This window comes from Pan paniscus, chromosome 5 (genome assembly GCF_029289425.2).
Source record: "Pan paniscus chromosome 5, NHGRI_mPanPan1-v2.0_pri, whole genome shotgun sequence".
Lineage (NCBI taxonomy): Eukaryota > Metazoa > Chordata > Mammalia > Primates > Hominidae > Pan > Pan paniscus.
The window spans coordinates 71,631,766-71,657,220 of NC_073254.2; the positions used below are offsets into that span (position 1 = coordinate 71,631,766).

A 25,455-nucleotide genomic window follows, 5' to 3' on the forward strand; every position below is an offset into this window, starting at 1 on the left:
TAATAGAGTTAATCTCTTTTCTACTTGACTGTATCTGTATTTTTTTTTAAATTTCTCTGTCTCTCACCCATTCACCCCTCTTATTCCCTTCTACCCCCATGTTAAAACATTTTCTCAGTTTGGATAGCTTTGCATTTTTCATGTAAGATGACTTAGGGGTAATACTAATTTAGAAAGCTAGAATGGGTCAGCCAATTATGGCCCTTGGGTCAAATCCAGTCCACTATCTTTAGGAACACAGCCATACATTTGAGTATTGTCTATGCTATTGCTTTTGTACCACAACTGCAAGGTTGAATAGGTGTGGCACAGACAGTAGAGCCCCTCCACCCCCGCCCCCCTCAAATAATTATTTTCTAACCCTTTAAAAAGTTTGCTAACCCCTGGGCTAGGAGATGATTTTGATTTCCTAATTGTTACTTATCTTGAGTAGTATTAACAGTATTAAAAGACAGGCAGTAGGACTCTAAAAGCAAGCACTTATATCTAAATATAAATGGGTTTTTAAAAATAAATTTTAAAAGGTTTTTTTTGTTTGTTTGTTTTTTGTTTTTTTGAGACAGAGTCTCACTCTGTCACCCAGACTGGAATGCAGTGGTGCAATCTCAGCTCACTGCAACCTCTGCCTCCTGGGTTCAAGTGATTCTTGTGCCCCAGCCTCCACAGTAGCTGGTATTACAGGCATGTGCCACTAACATGCCCAGCTAAAAATTAAAATTCTCTTTTACTCTTCTTAAAGGAAAAGCTATTTCCTTCCATAGGTTAAAGAGAACTTTTTCTGTCACTTGGCATCAAATCATTTGCTGGCTGTACCATTATTTGGTTGTGTCTTGTAACCATTCTTTACTTTGGTTTTTATATAACAGACTGCACTTTTTAATAACCTGGGGGAAATGAGATAATGAATCTTAGAAAATACTTTGAGCTTCACTGGAGAAGTTGAAAGTGTTATATCGGCATCTTTGACATTAAAGAAAAACAGTAGGAGTCTTCATGTACATTCCAGTATAATGTTTATTGTTGGAGATTATAGGGTAGGAATGTGGAGGCTGGAAAGTAGGGATGGAAATGTGACTAAACACACACAAACAGAATGGCCCAACTGGTATGTTTTCTTTGCATTTCCTTGATCTCAGATAATACAATTAGTTTGACTAAGAGCATACTAGAACTTTATGCTATTAGGAGTTTGGGAAATGGAGTCTGGCAGTGGAATCGATTCATCCATTAGATTAAGTAGATAGCTGTAATCTTTCTGCCTTATAGCCAAATTTCATTGGTTAAACAAAACTGGCCATAAATCTATACCTAATTAGAAGGAAGCAAGTGTTTTGACCAACTTGTTTTCCCAGCACCCCATAATGATGAATTAAACAAATGAAAGAACTTTTGTGCGTTTTGAACAAAAACTGCCAATTAAGTTGTTTATCAAGGCCACTAAAAGATAAACAGTACTGAACATCTAAAGAGTTCAGATTTTGCAACTTGTATTTGACACCTCGTGACTCATCCCATGGAAAATGCCAGGCAAAATTATAACTTTTAAATAATTATAAGCTATCACAGTTTTGTGGGCTCCTAGCTAACCTAGGAAATCTGAGATTTGTGTAACTGGATATGTACCACATATTATCTATGTAATGCATTTTATGGTTTGGAGGTGGAGATGTTACATTTTTGTGATTATTTGGTTTGGAAAAATAATTATTTTTATAGGATTCAAGAGAAGACACTTTAAACCTATAACTAGTTGTCATAGTTAAAATAGAGGTGGGGATAAAATCCTTTAATTCCAAGAAAAACCAAAGGAATGTGTTTGTGTTTTGTATCCTGATGCTTTATATAAAATAAATGTGAGAAGCACATGGTGTTTCACTTAAGTTAAGGAATATGGGCTCCTTTGCACTTTTCTCTAACACCCTTCTTCTTTTCCCCTCCTCATCACCCCAAAAGAGCTAACTCGAATTTCATCTCTTAGGTTGAACCATATAGAATTGCCATTTTTGTAGGCACTGTTGTATGGTCAGTGCCTTTCCTAGATTGTCCATCTTTAGACACAGCCAACCACTCTCTATTCTGGGCTCCCTCTGTACCAGGCCAAGTGGATTTAAAATACTTCTGTCTATAACTTTCATCTCTGCTGACTGTAAGCTCCTTAGGGAGTAGGATCATGTTTTATTTATCTTTACTTCAGCAGCACCTAGCACAGTGTTTGGCACAAAATGGTTGCTTGTTAAATGAATAAACTTTTAATAAACTTAAAACATGTTAGAGCCACCAGGACCCATTTCCCTATAACTGGATAAGGGAAATTAAGATAGAGGCTATTTTGTTATAGAATATTGGGTTATTTTGTTGACCCTGAACCACAGAAGCAAAATAATGTTCTAGTCTAGACCTGATAACAAAACTCAAAAAAAATTTTAAGCAAACTCTTAAGTGTCTTTTTATTTCTTCCTTTCCCAGTACAACTCTGTAAATGCCTGAGAAATAGTGGCAGAAGACAGGATAAATCTGCTTATGGCTTTTTGCCTTAGGGTAATTCCCTCCTTCCGTGATTTGTGTTATTCTTTGTTGTTCCTCATAGACCAATATCAAACTCTGACCACACAGGCCAGTCATAACAATCCCATATAATCTAGTTCCTGTACTTGACAGAGGAAACAGATGCCGCATAATGTGGTGGTGAAAAGTACAGTCTTTGGATTCATACTGCCTAAGTTAAAACTCTGCTGCTTACAAGTTGTGTAATATTGGACAAGTCACTTAACTTCACTGTGCTTCAGCTTCCTCCTCTTAAATATGGGAATATTAGTATACCTACCTTACTAGAATAACATGACATATGATAAATAGTATATATTGGTTGCTGCTAATGTTACTGGGATTATGATGATCATTATGCCATTATTTACTTATATGTTCACCTAAGGTCTACTCTAGAGGTATGTCTGTTAACTAGAGGTATTCTGACTCAAATTGCTGGAAGAGACAGAGGACAGCATTATATAGATAATTTTCTTTGCAAAACCATCTTTCTGTAAATGTTAGCAATATGCCTTATTCTGAGAATTCCTTCAATTAATAGCAGTCAAAACTGCTCTTAATCTTAACAACTTGTGAGAGTCAGACTATTCTCTTCATTTTATATGAAAACTGAGGCTTCTAAACATTAAGTAATTTGGCCTTACATCCACAGTTTTAAAATGATTGGGAACCATTTCTATATGTCTTCTACCTCCTACTACTGGTTGTTTTTGTTGTTTGTTTGCCATAATTACTGCTCTCAAAGTAAATGAAATTAAGGCAGAAAGAATGGTAGGGGGAACACAGAGCTAGCCACAGAATAGAAAAACAAAGACAGATTTTTCACAATTGCTCTTTATTTTTTCATATGGCTTCAAGTTACTGTCTGATGTCCTTTAATTTCAATCTGAGAGATTCTCTTTAGCATTTCTTGTAGGGCAGGTCTACTAGTAAATTCTGTAGCTTTTGTTTATCTGAGAATTTCTTTAGGAATAGTTTTGTCAGATATAGAATTCTTGATCGACATTCTTATTTTCTGGTCTCCATGGTTTTTTATAAGAAATCAGCTAGTAATTTTATTAAGGCTCTCTTGTATGTGATGAGTTGTTTCTCTCTTGTTGTTTTCATTGTCTTTGGCTTTTGACAGTTGGACTATAACATGTCTCAGTGTGGGTCTCTTTAGAGTTCATTGAGCTTCTTGGATATGTAGATTCACCTCTTTCATCAAATTTCGGAGTTTTTCAACCATTATTTCTTCAAACATTCTTTCTGATCCTATTTCACTTCCCCTCTTGAGACTCCTGTAATGCATATGTTAGTTCACTTGATGATGTCCCACAGGTCCCTTGGACTCTGTTTACTTTTCTTCATTTTTCTTTCTGTTCCTCATACTGGATGATTGATTGATTGATTGATTGATTGATTTAGACTGAACTCAAACCAAGACACACACTGGATAATTTAAATTATACTATCTTTAAATTTGCTGACTCTTCTTTGTACTCAAATTCATTAAGCCCCTCTAAAGATTTTCATTTTAGTTATTGTACTTTTCAGTTCCTGAGTTTCTATTTGATGGGCTTTTAATAATTCTGCCTCATTATTGGTACTCTTAATTTTGTTCATACATTTTTTTCCTGGTTTCCTTTAGTTCTTTGAACATACATAAGACAGTTGGCTTAAAGTCTTTGTCACCCATGCTATATCATGTAGCCTGTTGCTCCTAGTCTACAAACCTGTATATCATGTTATTGTGCTGAATACTGTAGACATTGTAACATAATGGTAAATATTTTTGTATCTAAACATAGAGACATAAAAATACATAAAAAATGGTATACCTGTATAAGGTACTTACCCTGAATGGAGCTTGCAGGATGGGGAAGTTGCTCTGGGTGAGTCAGTGAGTGAGTGGTGAGTGAATGTGAAGGTCTAGGATGTTACTGTACTCTACTGTAGATTTTATAAACACTGTACGATTAGGCTATACTACTTTTTTTTTTTTGAGACGGAGTCTTCCTCTGTTGCCCAGGCTGGAGTGCAGTTGTGTGATCTCGGCCCACTGCAACCTCCGCCTCCCAGGTTTAAGTGATTCTCCCACCTCAGCCTCCCAAGTAGCTGGGATTATAGGCATGTGCCACCACGCCCGCCTAATTTTTGTATTTTGGGTAGAGATGGGGTTTCTCCATGTTGGCCAGGCTGGTCTCGAACTACTGACCTCAGGTGATCCGCCCACCTTGGCCTTCCAAAGTACTCGGATTAAGACATGAGCCACTGTGCCTGGCCTATACTACATTAAAAAAAATTTTTTTTTCTTCAGTAATCAGTTCACCTTAGCTTACTGTAACTTGTATAAACTTTAAAATTTTTAACTTTTTGTCTCTATTGTAATAACACTTAAAACACAAACACTTTGTACAGCTATAGAGAAATATTTTCTTTATATCCTTATTCTATAAGCTTTTCCCTACTTTTAAATTGTTTTATTACTTTTAAAACTTTTTTGTTAAAAACTAAGACACAAACACATATATATTAGCTTAGACCTGCACAGAGTCAGGATCATCAATATCACTTTTATAAGTAGCAGTACCCTCTAAAATAATAATAAAAAGTATAGTAAATACATAAACCAGTACCAGAGTTTATTATAATTTTCAAGTGTTATGTACTGTACATAATTGTATGTGCTGTACTTTTATACAACTGGCAACATAGTGTATTTGTTTACAGCAGCATCACCACAAACACATGAGTAATATGTTGCACTGCAACATGAAGATGGCTATGACATAATTAGGCAATAGGAATTTTTCAGGTCTATTATAATCTTATGGGACCACTGTTGTATATGTGATCCACTGTTTACCAAAAGTTGATACGCAGCACATGACCATACTTGCTTTTTGTTTTTTATAGTCTTTCAGCTGGCAAGTTTAATCCCTATAAGCTCACTGGAGGTATGATATCTTTGTATAGATGTTGCTGTACTTAATGATGGTTTGATTTATGATTTTTTTACTTTATAAGGATGTGAAAGCAATATGCATTTAGTATAAACCATACTTCAAATTTTGAATTTTAGTTCAAAGATTTTTATAACTTTAATTGTAAAACAGACGTTGTGATTTCATATATATACACACACACACACACATATACATATAACCTACTATCATTTGTTAAAAAGACCTTTCCCTATCATTCTGCAGTGCTACCTTTGTTATAAATCCAATGTCCATATATGCATGGGTCTGTTTCTGAGCTGTCTATGCTGTTCCTTTGGTCTATTTATTCTTGCACTAGTACCACATTATTAGTTATTGTAACTTTATAATAAGTGTTCATATCTTAGACAAGTCTTGTCCCCTTGTTTTTCTTTGGTAAGAGTGTCTTGGCTTTTCTTTGCATTTCCTCATCCCTTTTAATTCATCTTAAGGGCAACTAACTGATCCTAGAGTGTAGCTTTAACTTGATCCACAGTTCATGCTAGTTTATTGTACTTTAAATTAGACAACATAACACTAGTGCCCCCACTCAGAGGAACATGCGGTTGCATCTTAGGGAGATCACTGGTGCCTGTAGCCAAGTAGCCTCTGAGAGACTGTGGACCAGATGGGATGAGATAAATCTGGTGTGAGAAGCTAGTGAAGGCCAAGAAATTGACACCAAATTTCACCCTCCTGGATTTTAGCATCATTCCCAAGGAGGAGATGGAACTCAACTATTGTGAACCCAATAATGTCTGTCTTGTTCACTATTACATTGCTGTTCCTGGTATATAATGGGCATTCAATAAATATTTGTCAAATGAGTTTACATACATCTGCATACAGCATATATTATATGCTTCTCAGATGACATTTATGTGGCTATGAGTTTCACTACCTTAGATGCTAGGATGCTTTAAGCTAATTTTTCCCCAGCTTTATTGAGGTATAATTAAAAATTAAACTAAATTTTTAATGGCCTGTGACATTTTGTCATTTCATGGAGTTGCCTTTCTGTTTAAAGTCTTATATGTATCACCTCAAGTCTTTTAGCAAATAAGTGATACAGATTTTTTTTTAAATGTTGAAACAAGTGATTACCTGTCAGTGATTTTAAAAGTTTGTTGACTTTCTACATTCCTAAGTGGAATTAACTTGCAAGTTCTACGTTCATATATAAAATTCAATTCAAGATCATGTCTAGATTTTCATATTTCAAAATACTCAATTTTTTAGTAGAGAAACTGCCAAGTTATCCTGTGTTTTTCCATTTTGATTTTACTTTCCTTCTTGAAAAGAATACAGTCGATGAAACTTAAATAAATACAGCACATGTTGAGTTTTCTGCCCTAAGTGTTAAAATTCTATGTTTTTTAATGCAGATGTGGAATTAGAAGAAGCTATTAGAAGAAGTCTTGAGGAAATGTAATTAAAGATATTACCACACAACATCAAGTGGCCTTGAAGAGACTCAGATAATGAATTCTTGAGTTTGTTTTCTAAAGGAGACCAGAAATCCACTATTACAAATGTATTTGAAAACATGTTTTTGCTTTCATATGTTCAAAATCTGATCTTTGTTTTGTATTTTTGTGCTAATGTGCAAACATGTACAGAAGAAATAGAATACATGTTCATGCAAATATAAATTATGTATTCTAATATAGGTGTAACAGTTTCCCAGTTAACTTTGAATTTATATATTTAGATTTAAAGGGTTAAAAAAAAGGAAAGCTCTTGACAGTTGTTTCCCAAATAGCATTAGTTCTTTAATTTTATTTGTACTGTACAAATGATGCTAGTTTATTTTTTTAGGAGTGAAAATGAATATAAAAAAGGTGACATAGGTCAAGTTTTCCATAAATTCTACTTCTCATGTGGCACTATTATATAATACCTTTGAGATCTTTGTTTATGTTTATTAGAAGAGGGTAATGGAAACTGAGCATGGAAACATTTAAAATTTTATCAGCAATGTTCTTTGTGGGTGCCATGCATATGTAAATTATTGCTTTAATTAGAGCAGCACATTGCTAAAATAAAAAATACACCTTAATTTTTGAGAAATAATTTAAATGAAACAATTTCCATTCCTTTTACCTGCTTAGACTTTTATGTGACTTGTATGGTCTCCTGGTTAAAGGGAATGGTGTCAGAATATTTGCATAAAATTATTTTTCATAACAGTCCTTTTTTATATATTTGTGTAAACATAATATTCTTCAAGAAATAATGTTGAAAGCCTACTCAGGAATAATCTTCCTTAACTCTTTAAATTTTTATTTCATGTGAAGTGTTTTCAGTTTAGTTATTACTGAATTGTCAGTTTCCTTCATTTGGTATTACATATTTAATTCTTAAATATTGAGGCCCCATTGTGAGTAATAAAAAATACGACATAAGTAGAAGACTAAGAAGGGCTTGTCATATTATCTTTGTGTATATGCTTCATGTTATTTAACCAGAAATGTCTTATCTCTAAAAATTTTTAGTAGTAATTATTTACCAAACTTAAAAACATTTCTATAAATATAAAGCTTTTCTTTATATTTAAGACAAAATATAAAGGCTAGAATTTTGTTCCTTCTCTGTAACACTAAATATTTTAGTGTGAAATTGAATTTTTTTATTACTATAGTCTTTTCAATCTATAATTTGTGTTTTTAATTTCTTGATATGTCACTTCTGTTCCTCCCTGCTTGCATTTTTTAAAAACTAGACATTGTGGCTTGAGAATTTATCAATCATCTTTCCAAAATGACCACATTGTGCTTTTAGTTTGTATGTTTAAGTGGTCAAGCAAGGCTCTAGGAGGTAGTCACTGAGCTGGACCTTAAACACATCTGCAGGAGCTCACAAAATAGGAGCAAAAGAGGCATTCCAGAAAGAAGAGTAGTTAAGCAGATGTGGGGGCAGGGCAAGAGGAGACAGCACCTTGTTGCCAGAGATTCTACACAAAGGTGTGATGGACACTGATGCTCTATTAAGAAGCTTTTGTGGTGTGTGTGGTAGAGAATAATTAAGGCTTCTGATAAGACAGGAAAGGGATATTTCATCATGACTGTTAAGAAAAGGTAACTGGGTTGTTTAATGTTTTAATTGATAATTGTCACTGATTGTATTTCTACTTGTTAAATAATTAAAAATCATCTTAAAATTCATACTTTGACTTTAATTTAGACACAAGGAGATGTAATCGCTGTGTAACATCAGAGAAAGTTATATGGATTATCGTCAGAAGTAAATGTTTCTAACATTGACAAAGATGCTTATCTTTTCATTACATCATTCACTCATTAATTCATTCAATCACAAAATATTGAGTACTCACCATGTGCCAGCAACTGTTCTAAGCACTTGGAATATACCAGTAAGCAAAACAAAGCCCTTACCCCTCTGTGGAGCACATATTGGTGGAGAGGAGGGGATTGTACAATGTTAGTAAGCAAGTCAATAAAACTGCATATCTGATGGTGATACGTGTAACGACGGAAAATAAAGAAGGGAAGGGAATAAATAGTGCAGGGACAGGGAGTTGGGGGGAGGCTTGCTATTTTTAATAGGGTTGTCAGAAAAGATATCACTGATAGGTAAACTTGAGCAAAGACCTGAAGAAGGTGAGGGAATGAGGATGAAAATACATATCGGGAAGAGAGTTCCAGGTGGAGGAGGTGAAGGTCCAGACAGGAGCTTAGTATATTCAAGGAAAAGCAAGAAGGCTAGTATGGCTGACAGGATGAGCTAGGAGAGTAATAGGAAATGAACTTACTGAGGTTTTTCTAATGACCTGGGCTTTTACTTTGAGGTGAGGAGCCAGTGAAGGTTTCTGAGAATAAATGGTATGATCTGCCTTATTTAGGATTGCTGTAGTTGCCGCACTGAGATAACATGTACATGAGAGGCAAGAGTAGAAGCAGGGAGACCAGAGAGGAAGGTATTGTAGTATTCCAGGTGCAAACTTACCAGGTAGCTTGAACCAGAATGGTGGCGGTAGAATTGGGAAGAATCTGGATATATTCTGAAGGCAAAATTGATGGGGTTTACTAATGGGGTGGATCTAGGATAAGAGAGAAAAAGAGTTCAGGATGATTCTAAAGTCACTTGATAGACTTTCAAACCACTCACAAAATGTGTTTTGTTTTCGTTTGTGTCATGATAAAGTTATTTTTAATAAGGTCAAATAATCCCCTACCCCAAGAGTTAATTAGGATTTAAAATGAGTTCAGAGGGAATTGGGATCCAGCCTTAAGGGCTTCAACTCTGTTCAAGTATTTAAATGGCTTTGATCTCTGATTAAAGGTGGTGGCTCAGCTTTAAACTATTATTATCTATCATTTTCTGTGCCCTGTACATTGTCATCCTTGCAATGAGAGGCATAGAGCTATCAGGAGAGGGGACTAAAGCCTAACTTTTTAAGTAGACTAATCTTTGTATCCTCAGCTCTATTCCGTCTTTTACCGACAGCTGGTGCCTGACCTAGAGGCCTACTGCATCTTTTTTGTTAACAGAGGATTTTTAAAAGTTGAGGACTTTTTAATGCCAATTATTTCACTCAGAATATTTATTTATTTTTTTGAGACAAGGTCTCGCTCTATCGCCCAGGCTGGAGTGCAGTGGCGAGATCTCGGCTCGCTCAACAGGAATAATTTTAATAGCAAAAATTTAAAACCCCTTCATTAAGCCAGGCGTGAGGACCGCTTGAACCCGGGAGGTCGAGGCTGCAGTAAGTCGTGATCGCGCCACTACACTCCAACGTGGGCGACAGTTAGACCCTATCTCAAAAACAAAAGAAAATTAGAATGGTAAAAATGAAGTAAATTCACTTTGCTTCCCACATCTAGCTAGACAGGGAAAGATGGAGTAGCTTTTTCTTTTTTACTTCATAGCTTCAGTGTTGTCCGGGCTTTCATTACTCTCATCTCAGTATAAAGTGGTAACAGGAAGGTCAGGTGAGTGTGGGCTGCCTAGGAGCTGTACTTACTGCCTTCTGTTTCACAAAAGGACGTTTTCTCCCCATAATGTCGTTGTTCTTGCTTTGAATTATGGGTGCTGGGAGAAACTAAACGAAGCCGTCACTGAGCAATACACCCACAGCCCGTCGACCGATAGGAACCTTCGCGTGGGGGGAGTTGGTTACTTTTAGGTTGCATGAAGAGGCGGGGCCTCGCGGGGCGGAGCTGGGGGTGGTCTGTGGGTCCGCACGGGCTTCGGGTAGTTCCTGGGTCCGGGGAGCAGTAGGTCCGCTGGCCACATTAGGCGCTCGGTCTCTGCGTCCGCCCCTCCCGTGCCTCAGAGACTTGCGCTCCCCAGGCCCGAGCCCCTGTCGGCCCATCCTCGAGCCCGTGTGGCTCGCGAACCTCTAACTCCAGCCGCTGCAGCCCCCTCCCAGGCCCGGCGTCCCCGAGCCCCGCGGGCGCCGCGCCTGCCCTTCTTTGGCTACGCTGCAGCCGCGGTGTCGGCGAGTCCTCCCGGGTTGCCCGCGCGGGCGTCAGAGGGAGGGCGGGCGCCCGCGTGGTGACGGCGGCGCCTGCAGCCCAAGGAGCGCTCCACTCGCTGCCGCCGGAGGGGCCGGTGACCTCTTGGCTACCCCGCGTCGGAGGCTTAGATGGCTCAGGCTAAGATCAACGCTAAAGCCAACGAGGGGCGCTTCTGCCGCTCCTCCTCCATGGCTGACCGCTCCAGCCGCCTGCTGGAGAGCCTGGACCAGCTGGAGCTCAGGTGAGCTCCGGGCGGGCGGTCTCGGGCGTTCTGCTCGCCGCGCGGGCGGTTCGCGGGCGGTTAGCGGACGGAGGCCGCGTGTGGCGGGCCGGGGCCTGGGGCACAGTGAGGCTGCGGCAACCGAAGTTGCTTGTTGAGATTTGTTGTGGATGGACGTGGTGTAGTTTTGTTTGTTTCTTGGATTATCTCCCCTAGTCCGAGAGAAAACGCATTCGATTTAAGCTAAACCTGTGAGGGCGTTATCGGTGGCCACACTTTGATTAATTTACCTAGGTGTTAGGGAGCGGAAAAAAATCGGAGGAGATAAAAGTTACGGTGAGATTCCATGCGATTAAGGACTGTGGCAGCTTGGGTCTGCAGAACTTCTAGAACCTTCTGTGTGGCCCCAAACGTTTTAACTTACTCTTCGCCCGTTATGGATTTTTTAAGGGAGGCAGCAGTTTACAGTGGCCCTCCACGTGAAGTTAAGTTTCCTTGCTTCAGAACAAAAATGAATAAAACAAAACCAACCCAGCAATCCATTGAGAGCAAAGATTAGACAGGAGTGAGGGGTAGGCAGTAAGTTACCGGGTGCTTTGTGCAGCAGAGACGTTGCCGCTTCTGTTTCTCCCCTAACCTCGCGGACGGGAGTCAGCGGTTCCCTTAGTCTCTCGGTATTTATTGGGCACCTCCCTACATAGAAGACTAAGTGCTAGTCACTGGCCTGAAAGCATGAAAAGATAGTTTTCCCCTTTTCTTGCTTAAGATTTTATTTGGTAATACAGTAGTAGACTTGTATAGAATTTCTAAACAATTTAATGTTAATAGATTTTTGGAAAGACTTTAACGGTGTATTGAAAAGTTTTATCTACTTCCTGTGAACGTTTGTCTCAAGTTACTGTGTAAATTTTGTGAGCACGTGTAGTTAAAAGAAAATCTTGTTAGGCACCTGCAATTCCGTGAAACTGTACACAGGAGTTGGTTACATAGTTTTCTCTAGGTTGTGCATGAGCAAAGAAGCATGTGAGCCAAAAAGTTTAGGAAACACTGCATGTGTGTCTTTATCTTCCTACATTAATACACCCAAACATGAAGTATCTGTTTGCTGAGAAAATACTTCAATAACCACGGTATCTCTTAACAAGTGAAGCATTATTATTGTTACTATTGGGAGAAAAGAGCCAGAGAGTGAGAGATTCTCCACTCAAAATAATTTCTTGGATTATTAAGCCCTACACCAGGTTCTGGGGTTCCACTCAGAATGAGGCAAGTGGAAGAGAGAAGTAATGCTTCCTCATGGATTTTCACAATACTGGCAAACCTGACCGTTCCACTCCCAGAAAAAGTAGAGCGAAAGTAGAAATTGGTGGCCTCAGTTACTTGAAGTCCCTCTAACTGGTAATGTTTCTTTTTAGGGAGCCACATAACAAGTAACACACATCTCTCCATGTCTTCAGAACGTTGAGGGCATGTTCTCAACCACTTCATTCTCCTCTCCCTTAGCCAGAAAGAAAAGTTTTCCTAAAGGAATGGGGAGGTTGTTACTCCACTCCGCCTTCCTTCAAGCTGAGTCATTGTCCTCCAACTTGAATTAATGCCTCACATGTGGTAGGTACAAAAGCACTCTGAAGTGCTCCTCTTTAAAAGAAAGCCTCAGGTTTTGAATATTATTATATTCTACTGTTTGATTAATGTAAAATGAATTCTGATTGCACATCAGTGATTAAATGACAACTTGCTTAATTAACATTTGAGCTGAGGAGAAAAGTGATTAATATGTGGCTGTTCATTTCAAGGACTTTTTTTTAGTAATTCTGGACTTTTGTAGGCCTTTTTTCTTCTTTTTAAAAAAGTAATACTAGCTGAAAAGGAAGGATTTCCGAAGGTAAGCAAAAATAGAGAAAAATGCTAATATAGATCCTATTAAAGTTTTTTTTGAAACCACATGGGCAATGGCACTGAACACTATTAAAAACTAGAATCATGCGTAGAAGATCGATTTTTAAAAGAAAACATGAAACTCATATGTAATTTTGCTCTAATAGTTTGATTTTGTTGACTAATAACATAGTGTAACTGTGTAGAATAAAACCTTACAGTTTGTACTTAGAAGTGTGCACTTAATGTTCCCTAACCACACTGATCCTGTCAATTGTGGAAGAAATTTCATACTTTATGACCTGGAGTATGAACTGATCTACATGATGTTTAAAATGTTTGGCAGCAGTTTTACAAACTGTTAAAGGATTTCCATTTATCTCTAATGGAATTTATCAATACAGTAGCCCTTTTTTTTGGACTGCATTTTGTCTTCTGTATTTCTTCCTTCTACAGAGGTGATTCCCTTTTCTCCCTGTTTTGATGATCAGTTCTAAATGGACTCTGAGTTTTGCATTCCTCAGTGGCTCAAACCATCTTGCTTACTATTGTTACTTTTTAACAATTATCGTAATTTGTAAAAAATACTATGATATTACGATTCTCTCTCTCTGTATATATACAACGTTTTCCTGGCTCATAACTCCCATAACCCTTGTTACAGTCTTATGTTATAGTTCCTGGCTCATAACTCCCATAACCCTTATTACAGTCTTACGTTATAATGTTGGGGTGCTTTAGGCCTCAGGAAAAAGAATCTCTCTCTGACCTTCTTTCACCTGCCTTGCCTCTAGTCTGATTGTGGGTCAAAAGACTCTCGTTCCAGAGAGGGTCCTGCCCTATGCCCTGGAGGAGGGCATTTAGCACCCAGAGGCCAAGAAGAATCTGAATAGACTGGCCTTGCTGGGTTTCCCCATTCAGTCTGTTAGAGTGAGAGCATACTCTTTTTGTCCAGTCACTTTTCTACATGGTTGTCATTCATGCTTATATAAAAGAAGCAAGCCTCCATAAGAACCCAAAAAGGACAGGGTTTGGAGAGCTTCTGGATAGCTGGACATGTGGAGGCTCCTGGAAGGTGGTGTGCCCCTTCCCCCTGTACCTCACCCTACACATCTCTTTATCCATGTCCTTTGTAATACCCTTTATAATAAATCCATAAATATAAGTAAGTGTTTCCCTGAATTTTGTGAGCTGCTGCAGCAAGTTAAACCCAAAGAGGGGGACATGGGAACCCCAATTTGAAGCCAGTTGGTCAGAAGTTCTGGAGGCCTAGACTTGCAACGGTGGAGGGTGGGGTCTTGGGGACTGAGCTTTCAACTTGTGGGATCTGACACCGTCTCCAGGTGTAGGGAGTGTTGGAACTGAGTTGGGGGATACTTAGCTGCAAATCCCCCACATATTTGGTCACAGTAGCCTTCTGTGTTGTTACAGTGTGAGAGCAGAGGAAAAACACAGTGTGAGAGTTTTTTCTAAAACACAGGCTAATGTTTATTCATTTAATGTACACGGACTATGTGCCAGGCCCCATGTCGTTGTTACTATTATCACCATTCTACAGATAGGGAAATTGAGGCTTAGAAGCTTAAATGACTTGTCCAAAGTCACACAACTAGAGAGTAGTAAACTCCAAATTTGAACCCAGGAAGACTGGCTCTCCAGGCTCTAATACTTTATGCCTGAATTTTCTTAAATATATCACATTTCAAAATATAGGAATGATATATGGATGAATAGATGAGTTTCCTCTAAGAGATAAAAATTCAATCTAAATTGGCCTTTAATTCAGTGGATATTGAACACCCACTATGTGTTAGGTATTGGGTAGCTCCTAGAAAGCTCAAGATGGTAATGAAGATGTTTGGGGGATGGGTTTTGGAGACTGGCAGAGGGGAAAATGATAGGACTGGGAGATTGGGTTTTCATGTGTTTCCCAAAACTTATAACACAGTGGCTCCTTCTGCCTTCCTGTCAGCCTTTCACTGTGGCTTAACCTGCACCCGGGTAGTGAAGGGATGGGGTCGGGGGTGATAGGGATCATTCGTCTGGCTTAAAGTTTCATGTTAGGGTGTGCCAGTGTTCTAGGAGTCACAAAACAAGATGGCATCATAGTTAATACTGTGTGACAGCCTGTAATTTAAAAGAACACTTCATATATGTTATTTGAAACTTTAAGAACCCTTCGAGTTAGGTGGAGGGCACATACTCTCTCTCCTAGAAATGAGGGAAGTGAGGTCCATTAGGATGAAGTGGCTTGCCTGAGGACATGCTACTGAAAAGTGGCTCTTCACACTAAAAACACTAGTCCCTTCTTTTACACCAAAATGTCTTGACAGTAAATGTAATTTAACATTTTGGTGATTAGGAAAACACTTCAGAATTTTACATTGCCTAAAAGTGATCATTATAGCATTCTTTTGATATAGGAGTATGGAATAAGAGACAGAACTATCATCTGACAAAGGGCTAATATCTAGAATCTACAGTGAACTCAAACAAATTTACAAGAAAAAAACAAACAACCCCATCAAAAAGTGGGCGAAGGACATGAACAGGCACTTCTCAAAAGAAGACATTTATGCAGCCAAAAAACACATGAAAAAATGCTCATCATCACTGGCCATCAGAGAAATGCAAATCAAAACCACTATGAGATATCATCTCACACCAGTTAGAATGGCAATCATTCAAAAGTCAGGAAACAACAGGTGCTGGAGAGGATGTGGAGAAATAGGAACACTTTTACACTGTTGGTGGGACTGTAAACTAGTTCAACCATTGTGGAAGTCAGTGTGGCGATTCCTCAGGGATCTAGAACTAGAAATACCATTTGACCCAGCCATCCCATTACTGGGTATATACCCAAATGACTATAAATCATGCTGCTATAAAGACACATGCACACGTATGTTTATTGCGGCATTATTCACAATAGCAAAGACTTGGAACCAACCCAAATGTCCAACAATGATAGACTGGATTAAGAAAATGTGGCACATATACACCATGGAATACTATGCAGCCATAAAAAATGATGAGTTCATATCCTTTGTAGGGACATGGATGAAATTGGAAACCATCATTCTCAGTAAACTATCGCAAGAACAAAAAACCAAACACCGCATATTCTCACTCATAGGTGGGAATTGAACAATGAGATCACATGGACACAGGAAGGGGAATATCATACTCTGGGGACTGTGGTGGGGAGGGGGGAGGGGGGAGGGATAGCATTGGGAGATATACCCAATGCTAGATGACGAGTTAGTGGGTGCAGCGCACCAGCATGGCACATGTATACATATGTAACTAACCTGCACAATGTGCACATGTACCCTAAAACTTAAAGTATAATTAAAAAAAAAAAAAAAGTTAAAAAAAAAAAAAAGATAGTATAAAAGGAGCCATAAAAAAAAAAAAAAAAAAAAAAAAAAAAGAGACAGAACTATGAGTTTTAAGAACCTGTTTTAGGCCAGGCGTGGTGGCTCACTCCTCTAATCCCAGCACTTTGGGAGGCTGAGGTGGGCAGATCACTTGAGGTCAGGAGTTTGAGACCAGCCTGTCCAACATGGTGAAAACCATCTCTAATAAAAAATTCAAAAGTTAGCCAGACATGGTGGCGCATGTCTGTAGTCTTAGCCACTCGGGAGGCTGAGGCAGGAGAATCACTTGAACCCTGGAGGTGGAGGTTGCAGTGAGCTGAGATCACACCACTGCACTCCGGCCTGGACGACAGAGTGAGACTCCATCTCAAAAAAAACAAACCGGTTTTAGAAATTATTTCTTTCAAATCATGGTATGAGCATTTGCCATTTTCCCTCCTTTTTATGAAAGCACAAATTCTCATCATTAATAAATAAGCCCACATTCATAATGGTAAGAATAGCTATTAATACTATAAATATATGCCAGTGCCAATTCTAGACACATTATACATATTAACTTGTGTGTGTGTGTAATTTTTTTAGTCAGTGCTATCAGTCACTGTTAAACTCTACCTGCTTTACTTCATTTAGTCACAAGCACTGTTCCCTTATTACCCCTGTTTCATAGGCGACTGACCAATTTGCACAGCTAGTAGTGGCAGTGCTGGCGCAGTTTTCACTGCATACTCTATTAGCTGACATATTAATAGTAGCCACAGTTTGCGCAAAATTGCTGTTGTACTCCTCCTAAGTCTCCCAGCAGTTTGCCGTTTTGATACTGAGACTGCAGAGGTTTGTGAGGTGCCCAAGACCTGGGGACTAGCTGAGGATGCATGCGCTCCGGTTTTGTCTTCCTACTGAGTACTCTGACTAAAATTTCTTTTTGTCAAAGCCTACTTAGTTGTGATTTCATGCAGGGAGTTTTCCAGGAGCACAGCCCAGGCCAGCCTTGATGTGAGGAAAAGTTCTTTCCCAATTTGGACGTGTAGCTGCTTCCGGGATCTGTTAGTAAAAACAGAACTGCCCTTCTCCGCCAGGAGAAGTGTTGTCAGATGAGATATTAAGAAACATGAAGGATAAAGTGAGATGGTCCAACATTTCTCTAACCAGAGTTCCAGAAGAAAATAATAGAAGGGGAGATAGGGAATATTCAAAGATACAACAGCCAAGAATTTTCTAGAACTAATGGAAAAATTGTAGACAAAAGACGTGTATATGAGTTTAAGGATAGCAATAGCTGACAGTACAAACGTTACTTAAACTAAGTAGAGATCTAGGTTCAGCTTTTTAAAAGAAAAAATGTAAAATATGAGGTAGACATATTTTAGACTGTAGAGTAAATGGATGTACCAGGGCCAAAAGGAGCATGAATTGCCTTAAGGGAGAGGAAGGGGGAAGCTAAGGAAACAATTCCTGCTGAAGCAATTGGGTTTTGAAAAAGGTGATCCCAGTAGACAAGGGTCAGGGAGAAAGAATGCTACCTGAAGAGGGAATAGGACATGAAAAGCCCATGTTGCCAAATAAACCTTGAGATCTTTACGTTTTGAAGAATGACATTTTACCCTTGCATGAAATGAAAAAGGTATACATAAAAATGTATGTAAGAAGTTCTATAAATGATGAAATCTGGTTTTCACAGGGATAATGCCCTGGTAATTTCTATTATGTATTAAAAAAAGCCTTGTGGGATGGGGGTGGGGGGGTCCCTAAAACACAGAATTTAGCAGTTCCACCTAATTGTTTGGTCTCATTTAATGATAAGATATTTTTGTCATATGACAGGCTTATTATATTTTTTCTAGAATGTCTTTTTTATCTATTTTGTTAAGAACATGAACTTACTGCTGTAACTCATAAATGAAACCTTCCTTTTCAGAATAGCATTGTTCTCTCTTATCATCTTACAATTGAATACAAACCGAAAAGGTGTTGAAAAATTAATCTCTTCTTTCAGCATCTTCTCATTTATCAATCACATGATTCACCTGTGTCATTTGTCTAAATATTGGAGTCATGGTTTGTGCTTTTAGCATAAATATTTAGTGCCAACTCCGTCTCTTTCCTATGTTCTGGGCCCTAGTTTATCTTTCTGAGAGATTGCTAATGTAAAATGTTTAAGTAAATACTGAATGGTCCTGGAATAGGGCCTGATACTTGCATTACTATTAGTTAGTAGAATATTTGTATTTTGATTGTGTTCTCTAGCCAAATTTGTCACATGCGATTCTTCCCAGTTCTTTGCTTTTACTGGCTCTTATAAACGCACTTTGACATATATTTAATATCTTGAAGAATAAAGATATCCTGTGATTTTACAGCCTGTCAGTACTATTTTGGGGTGTAACAGGTGGGTAACCGAAGGGGAAAAGGCATGTGTGTGCTTAGGGTAGGGAGAGGATCCTTTTATGGAATTGAACGTGCTAAAACATTGGTGAAGTTGTTCTTTCTGTGCACACTTAAGACAGCAGTTAGGATTAGATCTTTCATGAACTTGTATTTCTAAGACCATCCAAATACTGGGAATAGGTCTGTCACTTTCATTTTGCAAAAGTTGGCAACTTAGTTACTGTAATTCATAATAACAACATTCCCTGGAAGTATAGAACATGTTAAATATACAATATATATCTCTTTATTTTGCCCTTATTCCACAGCTTAATTTTTTAGTGACTGGGTATATTCATGTGTGTGTATAGTGTGAGTGCATGTGTGTGCAACTGAGTGAAGTGGGAAAGTAGTGCTTCTATAGTTTGATCAGGGCTTTACACAAAAAAGCCACAGAGATTTTCCCTTAAATTTGGGAAAAGACAAAGATATCCCCATGATTGCCACTGTTTAATACAGTACTGAAGGACCTTTTCTTAAAAAAAAAAAAAAAAAAAAAAAAAAAGTAATAGGATTGGGAAGGAAGAAATAAAAACTGCAGATGATATGGATATGATTATTAACCTAGAAGAACCAACAGAATCAACAGACTGAACACTAAAATGAATACATGTAAATCAAGGTCGCCAGTGACAAGATAAACCTACAAAAACAGCACTTCTCAAACCAGTAAAAATCAAGTAGAAAATACAAATTCACAATAGCAACAATATCCACGAAGACTACTATGAAGAATACATGGGAACTCTATAGATCTGAATAAATGAAGAGACATATATCATGCCTTTAAACAGAGTGATGTTATAAAGATGTCTAATTTCTCTTGTTTTTTGAGAAACACAATAAACTTACCCTAGAATTTATATGGAAAAGTTGGAGAAGTAAAAGTCCATAAATAGCTAAGTTATCTTTAAAGAAGATTGAGGGACCTGCTCTATCAAATATTAAAGTGTAGTACAAGGCTAGTGCTATTAAAAAAAAACCCAAAACTTGGCACTGGTATAAGAACAGTTAAATACACTAATGCATGGGATAGAGATTTTAGAGATAAATAGCGAATATACATTCGCTAGGGGAAAGATGGATTGCTTGGTAAATAATGTTGGGGAAAATGGCTATTTGGAAGAAAAAAACAAAACATTCTTACCTAACTGCATACAGGGGTTGATTCTAGGTGGATTAAAGACATAAATATAAGGAAGGTAGAACTATAAAGTTAATAAGAGAAAATATAGGAAAATATGACCAAAGGGTGGGGGAAGACCTTAGGTCAAAACTTCAAAAGCATAAGCCATAAGGCAAAAAAAAAAAAAAAATTGATTGCATCAAAATAAGAGTCTCTCTTTAGTGCAAGACATCCCAGACGTGGTTCATATATGAGAGGATGAGAGATGGTTGCAATGTCTGTAACCAACAAGAATCTCTTGAGTATACAAATCAACAAGGGAACAGTAACTCCTGTTTAAAAATAGAAAAGCAAAATAGGAAAAGTCTATGAATAGGCTAACAAGGATACAAAGAGATGTCTGAAATTATTAGGAAAACACGAGTTAACACTGACATATCAGTGTATTTCTGTCACACTGGCAGCAAATAGAAAGTTGGAAAATGCGGAGTGTTGGTAGGGATATGGGGACCCCTGTGCTTTGCTGTGGAGAGTGGATAGGTACAGGTGTTCTGCAGAATAATCATAATACTAAGTCAAAAGCAGAGTACACATACCCTTTGTCTTAGCAGTTCTGTCCTGGTATATGTCCTAAGGAAATCCTCACCAAGGTCCAAAGGGGAGATGTATTCATAGAAGTGTTATTTGTAGTAATGAGAAGCTGGTAGACAACCTAAGTGTCCATCTCTGGGAGAGTGGAGAGGGAAAATCAGGTAGGTATACACATGGAGTATTATACAGCAATTAGCAGCAACTGATTAGAAGTACACATAGGGGGCTGGGTGTGGTGGCTCACACCTGTAATCCCAGCACTTTGGGAGGCTGCGGTGGGCAGATCACTTGAGGCCGGCAGTTTGAGACCAGCCTGGCCAACATGGTGAAACCCCAGGAGTTTGAGACCAGCCTGGCCAACATGGCGAAACCCCGTCTCTACAAAAACTACAAAAATTAGCCGGGCCTGGAGGCTGAGGCACGAGAATCACTTGAAAGCGGAAGGTGGAGGCTGCGGTGAGATTGTGCCGCTGTGCTCCAACCTGGGTGACAAAGCAAGACTGTCTCAAAAACAAAAAACAAACAAAAATCTAGGAACCTGGATGCTAAGTGAAAAAATAAAAACAGAATGAGATATAAATTCAAAATATACAAATAATACAGATCTTATAAAAACAAATAGTATTAATTAGATAAACACGAAAGAATGATTGCCTTATGAGCTGGGAGGAAAATGGGAGAAAGGCAAGTGTATAGAAAAATGAAAGAATTTAAAGCAGAAATGAATTTTTGAAAAGTTTGGTGATCTTTAAACTTGATTTGGGTTGAATGAGAGATAAAGAAAATTAATAGGAAGAACATCCTGCATACAATAACCGTTTTGTTTTCCCAATTTCTATAGGGTTGAAGCTTTGAGAGAAGCAGCAACTGCTGTTGAGCAAGAGAAAGAAATCCTTCTGGAAATGATCCACAGTATCCAAAATAGCCAGGACATGAGGCAGATCAGTGACGGTGAGAGCCATCTCCACAGAAGGGGCTCGTCTTTTACACTCCTTTAAAGAGTTTATGATAAGTGTGGGTCAATTTTTGCTTGACTTTTGGTATGCGTACACCAGGCCACAGCATTTAATGTGAGCCACAGAGAGCAGCTGCAGCTGTCAGTTCATTACAGCAGCCACTTACTCAGAGATTTCTTCCAGCATGCTCTCTACCCCAAGCCCCTGGCTGGGAGAGATAGGAAAAAGCCTGCAAGCTCAGAAGAGCTGGCCCCAAGCAGTAAGGCCATGTGTTTTATCCCAGGTTCACAGTCCTAACTTCAGTTCCTCACAAGTTACTGGACTGCAAGAGATTAAAAAAGCAGAGGAAGAGGGTGAGAGAGTGGAAGCAGAGAAGTAGAGACCAAAAAAAAAAAAAAAAAAAAAAAGATGAATTGAGGTACAACATAAAGAAAAGGGACAAAATGCAGAGAAATTGAGGAAACTTGTAGGACCAATAAAAGGCATGAATGTAAAAATGTGCTGTCATTTTCTTTTTTTGAGATGGAGTTTTACTCTTGTCACCCAGGCTGGAGTGCAATGGCGCGATCTTGGCTCACTGCAACCTCTGCCTCCTGGGTTGAAGCGATTCTCCTGCCTCAGCCTCCCGAGTAGCTGGGATTACAGGCACGTGCCACCACGCCTGGCTAATTTTTATATTTTTAGTAAAGACAGGGTTTCACCATGTTGGCCAAGCTGGTCTCAAACTCCTGACCTCAGGTGATCCGCCTGCCTCAGCCTCCCAAAGTGCTGGGATTACAGGCATGTGACATCCGCCTAACCTGTGCTGTCATTTTCATGTGAAGAACATGAAATAGGAATAGGTCACTTGTGATTTTCTTTTATTGGCACTGGACTTCCTACTTGGGCTCCTTTGGTGCCACACAGGCCACATGGTACTGGGCCAAGTGGCTGGTGAGGTAAGTAAGCAACCTAAATCCAGATCAAAACTGTTACACATCTATAGGTAGGCCATGATCTAGTCTCTACACTATCCTGCCCAAAGATCAATGAATTAGGAAGTTACAGAAGCAGGAGATTGCTGACTTTCTCATATAAATAATGAAATGTTGTTAGAGCTCCTCGTGCTGGCCAAGACTTTAGACCACTGTCCTGCTTCTATCTGGAGAAGGATGAAGTCAGTGCCTAGTATTGACGACAGCTTATCTTCTATCGTGGCTACATTTTCTCAACCAAAATTTGGGGCATTGTATTCTGATAAATGCACATGTCGTTCTGGAGAGATCTGGGACATCTGATCTCTGGAGCTCTACCCAGCATAAACCCTATATGTGCTTACTGCTCACAGTGTTAAGACTTGATCTCCATCCCAGTTACAAATGCAGACAAACTTTTGCAGACATGCCAATTTGAGAAGTCATCTGGTATCCCATATATGCAGATTGTCAGGAAGTGGTATTCTACAACCTCTTTCTGTAATCTAATACATTTCATCAGTTAATCTTACATGCTATAGTTTTAGCTTTTATCTTTAAAAAAATTTCATGGCAGAGGTAAAGAAAATAATAAATTTAGTCACAAACAAATGCCTTAATGTTTTTGATACAGATAAGTTTACATCTCATATTGATTTTTAGGAGAAAGAGAAGAATTAAATCTGACTGCAAACCGTTTGATGGGAAGAACTCTCACCGTTGAAGTGTCAGTAGAAACAATTAGAAACCCCCAGCAGCAAGAATCCCTAAAGCATGCCACAAGGATTATTGATGAGGTGGTCAATAAGTTTCTGGATGATTTGGGAAATGCCAAGAGTCATTTAATGTCGCTCTACAGTGCATGTTCATCTGAGGTGCCACATGGGCCAGTTGATCAGAAGTTTCAATCCATAGTAATTGGCTGTGCTCTTGAAGATCAGAAGAAAATTAAGAGAAGATTAGAGACTCTGCTTAGAAATATTGAAAACTCTGACAAGGCCATCAAGCTATTAGAGCATTCTAAAGGAGCTGGTTCCAAAACTCTGCAACAAAATGCTGAAAGCAGATTCAATTAGTCTTCAAACCTAAGAGCATTTACACAATACACAAGGTGTAAAAATGATAAAATACTATTTTAATTGATAACTAGTTCTTTGTTAGGTATAACCACTTAGTTGACACTGATAGTTGTTTCAGATGAGGAAAATATTCCATCAAGTATCTTCAGTTTTGTGAATAACAAAACTAGCAATATTTTAATTATCTATCTAGAGATTTTTTAGATTCTTGTCTTGTACTAGGATCTAGCATATTTCACTATTCTGTGGATGAATACATAGTTTGTGGGGAAAACAAATGTTCAGCTAGGGGCAAAAAGCATGACTGCTTTTTCCTGTTTGGCGTGGAATCACGCAGTCACCTTGGGCATTTAGTTGACTAGAAATTCTTTACCTTAAGCAGCACACACATTTACTACACACACAGTGTTAACAAAGCACTGTGCTTAGAGGGTAAAAAGGAATCACAAAACAAGAATCTTTCCAAAGTTGTCTCATTCAGCAATGTTAAGGCATCTGTATCAAATTATTTTGGATGTAAAGATTCCTGTGTCTCATAATATGAATGTATTTTTTGATATACAAGAAACTGACATAAAATGTGAGAAAACCACCTATAATTTACCACTGTGAACAATTATATATCTGCTTCATCTTTTCTCAAATGCATCAATTCTCTAAAATTCCTATATTGTAACTTGCCTTTTTTAAAAAAGGTTAGATGCTGATATAAAGTCTGCTTAATTGTCAACTTAATGAGCTCTATTTTGTGTAGTTATATCTTTATCCATTCCTCTTTTATGGACATTTAGGTTGTTTCCAACTTGTTGCTATTACTGCAACATATTTTTGTACACAGGACTTTTTCCTTCTTTCATTTTTGATTTTCTCTGTATAAAGGCCCAGCAGTGAATTATATTGGGTCAAAGGGTATAGACGTTTTCATGGCCTCACACACATTAAAATTTTTTTGTATAAAGGTTATAGCAATTTATACTTTTTTCAGTAATTAAAATATAGCTATTTCACTGAAATATTTCCAGCACTGAGCATTAATACTTAGTTTGCATTTTGTTTACTAAAAAGGTTGACCAGTGTGTTGATTCTTCTTTTATCTGATAAAGTGTGAAGCAACTAGAGAACACTTATTTGATCAAAGTAACTAGTCCTATTGATATACAAAAACCACAACAACTTCCCTGGATACTATTTTGAAATGAACACATCAATTTTTATTTGAATGTAGGTATTCTTCACACTGAAAAGCCAAATCAAGATCCAAACTGACTTTATGTATGTATATATCTCTCAATGCAAGCAATATCAAACTTCATTTTCTCTACAAAAATGCCAAGTTAGTCTCTTTATAAAAAGCAGTTACAATCTGAAGACATTCATGTTACTTCCTTTGCCAGCTCCAACTCTGCCTTATTTAAATCTTTGCATTTCATGGGAAACATTAATTCTATCTATGGCAGAGCCACTTGGTTTGTTAGCAGACTGATTTGCTGTCATCAGACTGTGAGATGATTTTTTGTGTGCATCATTTTTTTCTTGACCAGCTTTTTGAAAATTAAGAAATGGATAGTCAAGTTTTCTTCAGGTTCTCAAGTATTGTCAGCATCCGTAAATCCCTTCCACTCTGGGAAATACTACTGCTCCCTGCTTCCCATGGCTTCCACATCAGTCCAGGACTCTTTCTACACAAATTATTCTGGCTCTGCCTCCTTGACCTTGGTATTCTTAGCATTATTTTTCCCATTTTTTTGCAATGGAGTTTTTAATGGAGGTCATTGATTTCTGATCACAGACTTGAAGAGCTATGATCCACATTTCCAAGCTGCTTGGGGTCCCTGGTTTACAGTGTCTCCAG

General features: G+C 38.2%; 2 protein-coding genes and 1 long non-coding RNA gene across 16 annotated transcripts in view; 2 read left to right on the forward strand and 1 right to left on the reverse strand.

Annotated features, from left to right (window-relative positions):
• ZNF451 (zinc finger protein 451) overlaps window positions 1-8,677 on the forward strand; it is a 114,070-nt gene extending 105,393 nt beyond the window's left edge. For all 5 annotated transcript variants that reach the window (XM_063604930.1, XM_063604929.1, XM_063604927.1 and 2 more), the window contains one exon: window positions 6,899-8,677. In XM_063604930.1, the coding sequence (XP_063461000.1) occupies window positions 6,899-6,945 (47 nt within the window). In that variant the 3' untranslated portion in view covers window positions 6,946-8,677. The remainder of the gene's footprint in view (window positions 1-6,898) is intronic.
• On the reverse strand, window positions 1-11,006 carry LOC134730502 (uncharacterized). Its single transcript, XR_010112282.1, has 3 exons — window positions 10,498-11,006; window positions 9,480-9,573; window positions 1-3,827 (listed from the first exon to the last, which is right to left on the reverse strand). It is a non-coding gene; the product is annotated as an uncharacterized LOC134730502 (long non-coding RNA).
• Window positions 10,601-24,561, forward strand: BAG2 (BAG cochaperone 2). 10 transcript variants are annotated; one of them, XM_055113690.2, is made up of 5 exons: window positions 11,276-11,549; window positions 11,664-11,887; window positions 12,629-12,821; window positions 21,457-21,566; window positions 23,188-24,561. In XM_055113690.2, the coding sequence occupies exons 3-5, from the start codon at window positions 12,808-12,810 to the stop codon at window positions 23,598-23,600; spliced, it is 537 nt and encodes a 178-aa protein (XP_054969665.1). In that variant the 5' UTR covers window positions 11,276-11,549; window positions 11,664-11,887; window positions 12,629-12,807; the 3' UTR covers window positions 23,601-24,561. The 10 variants fall into 10 exon arrangements, with proteins under 10 accessions (XP_003828970.1, XP_034818169.1, XP_034818168.1 ...); XM_055113692.2 differs by having other exon boundaries at window positions 11,286-11,549; window positions 12,717-12,821; XM_034962278.3 differs by lacking the exons at window positions 11,276-11,549; window positions 11,664-11,887 and adding an exon at window positions 11,098-11,234 and having other exon boundaries at window positions 12,717-12,821.
• Window positions 24,562-25,455: the final 894 nt, after the last annotated feature.

Excerpts from the sequence above, each read along its gene's own strand:
- BAG2 (XM_003828922.6), top strand. The coding sequence starts at position 11,122 with ATGGCTCAGGCTAAGATCAACGCTAAAGCCAACGAGGGGCGCTTCTGC. Across the intron at positions 11,235-21,456 it reads CTGGACCAGCTGGAGCTCAG|GGTTGAAGCTTTGAGAGAAG; the intron begins GTGAGCTCCGGG and ends CAATTTCTATAG. Across the intron at positions 21,567-23,187 it reads CATGAGGCAGATCAGTGACG|GAGAAAGAGAAGAATTAAAT; the intron begins GTGAGAGCCATC and ends ATTGATTTTTAG.